General features: G+C 41.0%; 1 protein-coding gene across 1 annotated transcript; it reads right to left on the reverse strand.

The window, feature by feature from the left end:
• Positions 1 to 897: 897 nt before the first annotated feature.
• LOC107647092 (uncharacterized) lies at positions 898 to 3,525 on the reverse strand. Its single transcript, XM_016351216.2, has one exon. The coding sequence runs from the start codon at positions 3,415 to 3,417 to the stop codon at positions 898 to 900; it is 2,520 nt and encodes an 839-aa protein (XP_016206702.2). The 5' UTR covers positions 3,418 to 3,525.
• Positions 3,526 to 5,178: the final 1,653 nt, after the last annotated feature.

Consider the following 5,178-nt stretch of genomic DNA (forward strand, 5'->3'; position numbering starts at 1 on the left):
TCTAAATCGCCCTCCCTTATTAGTGACAATCCTTCCACCTCACACTCAGCGCACTCAGATAAACTCGGTTGGGGGGAAAGTTCCACCTCACAGTGTTCATATATATCACCCATGTCAAATAAATCTCTTGGCTTTACAAGGACTACTACGCTCCATTCCTTATCAACCTCATCTTCCACATAGTATACAAGGCGAGCTTCTGACGTAAGAATGTACGGTTCGTCATCCTCTCTTTCACCAACATGTATCGGATTAGAGAAATTGACAAGTGTGTGGCCCAAAACATCTTGTTTTATGCCTCTACCAGGTGTGGTGTTTGCCCAGATACATCTAAACAATACGACTGTGAATTGACCACTATAATTCAGCTCAATAATGTCCACTAGTTTCCCATAATACGAGACACCACCAACCGCAACATTACTGTCACGCTTGCTTGCATAACTCCTAGTGTCGGATGTGACGTGAACCCCGCTATTCTGAGTTTTCAGCCCTTCTTCTCTTGACAGGGTCCTAAACCTAAATCCATTTACATTATAAGCTGTAAAGCGGCTAGCTTGAACATTGGGGCCACATGCAAGCCATTGCAGTTCACTCGAATGCCTGATGCTTCCCAAGGGAACCTGGTAGGTAACAATGACACGTTTCATTAGGTAGGGTTTGAACAAATAGGATACCGTGTATGACACCGTTTATAATAACAGGCTTCACCTCACGCTTGAACCACTCGGAAAATTCTCTGTGCACAACGCTGTCTATGTGAGACTGGGACCTTGTCCTGCTTCGCAATTACCTCTTTTTGATGGCCCTGAAATCACTGGAGAGATAACAAGAGTTTCATGTCAGAAACTCCATCTAGAGTATGTCATGTTCGTATTCAAATAATGTCAACTTTACTTACTCTATGTACTTTTCTACAGCCGGAGAATTGACCAAGACGTGACGGTGAGCTTGAAATTTCTCAGTTGGTGTGAGATTGTAAAACGAAGCAGCTCCAACAGCCTTTCCTACCCCCGGGAACATGGCTGCACTTTCACATTGGTCAGGTTCACACGGTCGATCGTCCACACGCATTGGTCGATTGATCCTACTCTCGACATTATCGAGGTATCTTGAGCAGAATACGAGAATCTCCTCTGATAAGTAACCCTCTGCGATAGAGCCTTCCGGTTGTGACCTATTACGCACGAACTGCTTGAGACGACATAAGTACCTTTCGATTGGGTACATCCACCGATATTGAACTGGGCCACCGAGTCGCACTTCCTCGACCAGATGTACCGTCAAGTGCACCATAACGGTGAAGAAAGATGGGGGGAAAATCATCTCCATGCGGCAAAGAGTTTGGACCACATGATCCTGAAGCAGAGGAAGTTGTTGAGGGTCAATGGATTTACTGCATATTCTGCAGAAAAAGGACGAGAAATCCGCCAAGACAGATGACACTGGGGCAGGCAAAGCATTCCTTAACGCAATTGGCAGGAGATGCTCGATCAGAATATGACAGTCGTGACTTTTCAAGCCCGACATCTTGCGCTGTCGTAGGTCAACACAGCGGGAAATGTTGCTAGAGTAGCCATCTGGAAAGACCACATTCTTGATAGTACGTAAAAAGACATCCTTCTGTGGATTGGTCATAGTAAAGATGGCGGGTGGGTACTTTCCATCTTCCCGTGGCCACAAATCATGCTTGATCCCCATCAATTGGAGGTCTTTTCTTGCCTTAAGGTGGTCTTTATATTTACCTTTCTCGTTCATTATGGTGAAAACTATGTTGTCGCACACATTCTTCTCTATGTGCATCACATCAAGATTGTGACGCAATCCATTGTTTTCCCAGTATGGTAGCTCAAAGAATATACTCCTCTTCTTCCAAGGGGATTCGTCATGTACGGCGGTTTGCTGTCCGCGTATCCTTTTCCCAGTAACCGATTGCACCTTGCCAAGGTGGACATGCACGTCCTGTAGTTGTCTTGCAATGTCTCCACCAGAGAGTTTGATAGGTGGACCTCTAGACTCTATCCTTCCATCAAATCTATCCCGGTCCTTTCTATATCTGTGGGAAGGATTCAGAAAGCGACGATGGCCCATGTAACACCATTTCTGACTATGTGAGAGCCGGTTAGTCTCAGCATCCAAATTGCATGCAGGACAAGCTCTCCCACCGTACGTGTTCCACCCGGACAAGTTGCCTAAACCAGAAAAATCACTGATTGTCCACATTAATGCAGCATACATCCTGAAAGTCTTTTTCGTGTAAGCATCGTACGTTTCAACACCAACCCACAACAGCTTCAACTCTTCGATCAAGGGCTGTAAGTAGACATCTATATCATTTCCAGGCATTTTAGGCCCAGGAATAATCATGGAGAGGACAAATGAGGAGGGTTTCATGCAAATCCAAGGGGGCAGGTTGTACGGAATAAGAACCACTGGCGAAATTGAGTACTTCGAGCTCATGTTTCCATAAGGGTTAAAGCCATCGCTAGCCAAGGCTAGGCGAACACTGCGGGGATCGCTGGAGAAGTCATAATAAGTTCTGTCAAATGCCTTCCATGCATCGCCGTCCCATGGATGCCGGTAAATACCGTCAGAGTTATGCCCACTCTTATGCCACAACATGTTTGCGGCTGTCTTACTAGACATGTAGAGCCGCTGCAATCGTGGAATAAGGGGGAAGTAGCGAAGAGTCTTCGCCGCTTGCGGTTTTCCGTTCTTCTTAACGACCCTGTTGATCCTTACTCTGGAGTTCTTATTAGTCTTTTGCTTCCATCTTGATGTCCCACATCGCTTGCACTTAGACAACTCTTCATCGCTGCCCTGGTATAACATGCAGTCATTTGGACATGCATCTATCTTTTTATATGCGATACCGAGATTCCTTATGATCCTCTTGGCATCGTGCATAGTGCTCGGAATCCTTGCATTCTCAAAGGCATCCGCCAGCAACTCCAGTATCATTCCGAAGGCCTTGTCGCTCACTCCGCACAGGGATTTTATATGATAGAGCCTCACCAAGAAAGACAGCTTAGAGAACCTTGAACATCCTGGGTATAGCTCCTGCGATCCATCTTCGAGCAGGTCATGCAAGTTGCGGACCTCGCGACTACTTTCGTTTGATAAGTATGGCAACTCCTCCCGATCCCCCCCAGCGTGTTCATTCACTGAATCGTCTTCGTCGCCGTGAAGTCCTGGGAGGTTGAACGCCTCCCGAACCATGTCAAGCATTGGGTCTTTTAGGTTTCGATCTGATTGTACTTCTTGTCCGTCCATAGAGCTCTCTGCCACGCGTCTCTCCCCGTGATGTACCCAAAATGTATAAGTAGAGGGGAAAGGTTTTATTATCAAATGATCATACGCATCCTCCCTAGTTTGGAGAAGGCGGAACCCACATTTCGAACATGGACAATGTATCATCCCATCGGATGATGCATTGGCAAATGCGAAATCTAAGAACTTGTTCAAACCGTCCCTATACTCTGGACCAATTCGTGGCTTTGAAATCCAACTCTTATCGATGTCTACTTCAATGATATAATAGAACATCGAATATTTAAAAAAAAAATCAGAGTATAAAATAGATACTGACAATAACTCTTAAAATAAAAAACACAAAACAAGATAATATCATTCAGAACAATACTCATCATACAAGATAATTTGTTGAAAGTTGCTTACTCATTGGGAAATTCTGCACTTTAGTTAAAAATTACTGGAATAAAGATATGCCGGTCCCAAAGCCAAAAAATGGAAATGGAAAATGAAACCTTAATAAAAAAAAAGGGGAAAAATAAGAGAGGCGTTATAGTTAGATTTAAAATCATACTTGAGACAAAAGCATCGAAGAACTAAACAATCAAATATAAGAAAAAAGAATTTTTAATAATTTTACAGTTAAATAAATAAATATTTACTAATAGATGTTAAATTGACCCTGCCAACATGGTAGAATGCCCATGCTACAGACCCAGCTGCTCGGCTAGGCGCTCAAAATACATGCACCCACGCTATCAACAATAAGCTATAAGTAAGACACACTAAACCGGGAATTTGTTGATAGTTCCTGCATTCAATTTGCTAGGATTTTTTTTTTCCAAATAATAAATCAATTTAGCTACAACATAATTAAAATTGTTGGCTCGCGTCACATGCTGGACCAATCTAAATCTAACATAATCAACTATAATTATCTATCTAACATTGGGTCTCATACTTGACTATAGTTTCATTTATTTTTGATCCATAGAATAATATGCACTTGTCTAGTACGTGTCCCTTCTATAGTGCAATGGTTTCAAATGATGCTTCTTCAAAACCGACATCAAATGAAGTAGTACTCGATCTACCAATTTTTAGAGAAATTAAGCATAAACTTGATAAATTTTTTCTTTTTGGGTATATTTTGCTCAAGAAAATCTGCATCACTAATTAATGAGGTTTATTGACATGTATTCCATATTCCCCTTTTAAATGAAAGAAATGGCCAATATGCATACACAAGTAAGCCAATAGCTTCAACTGAATAACCCAGGCCAGGATTCTCTTAAAAGGTCGAGAAAAAAAAATCATCATTTAGCTAACTGATTTGGTAGTGCTTCTTTTTTAATATATAGAAAACACTAGTTAAAATATCATGACTTTTTGAAAACAACATTCAGCATTTTAAAAGTAAATTACAAAACACATGTAGCAGAAGCTCAATGTAACATATTCTTTAACAAAAAGATATTAGAACAAGCAGCATACGAAATGGTTGCTGGGTCCTTTTTTAATAGCTCAGAGAAACGATAACAAATGTTTTCTGTCCCATTTTCAATTTCTATCAAAGATAAAAGAATTATATATATAGTGTAAGTGACAAACTAAAGGATGCACCGCCCACGGATACATTTCAATAACAAAATCAGGGTGATCTACCTTTTACAATCTCCTTTTATCCCACACTCCTTGTAATTTCACATTTTATGTTAACTATTTCCTTTTAATCAAAACAAAAAAAAAAGACAAAATACAAAAGGCATGACATTATAAGAATGCAAACTCGATAGAATCTTTTCACAATATAGTTCAAAACTTCCAAAGCATATTTTATTCAATTAATTAACAATAAAATAACACTGCAAGACACATGCATACAGCTTAATGCAGAAACAGAATATTCATTTAAGCATAATCAAG

Source organism: Arachis ipaensis, chromosome B6, assembly GCF_059453495.1.
Source record: "Arachis ipaensis isolate K30076 ecotype BB chromosome B6, ASM5945349v1, whole genome shotgun sequence".
Taxonomy (NCBI): Eukaryota; Viridiplantae; Streptophyta; class Magnoliopsida; order Fabales; family Fabaceae; genus Arachis; species Arachis ipaensis.

What these genes read in the sequence shown, in the direction of transcription:
- LOC107647092 (XM_016351216.2), bottom strand. Translation starts at nt 3,417, where the DNA reads ATGATACATTGTCCATGTTCGAAATGTGGGTTCCGCCTTCTCCAAACT.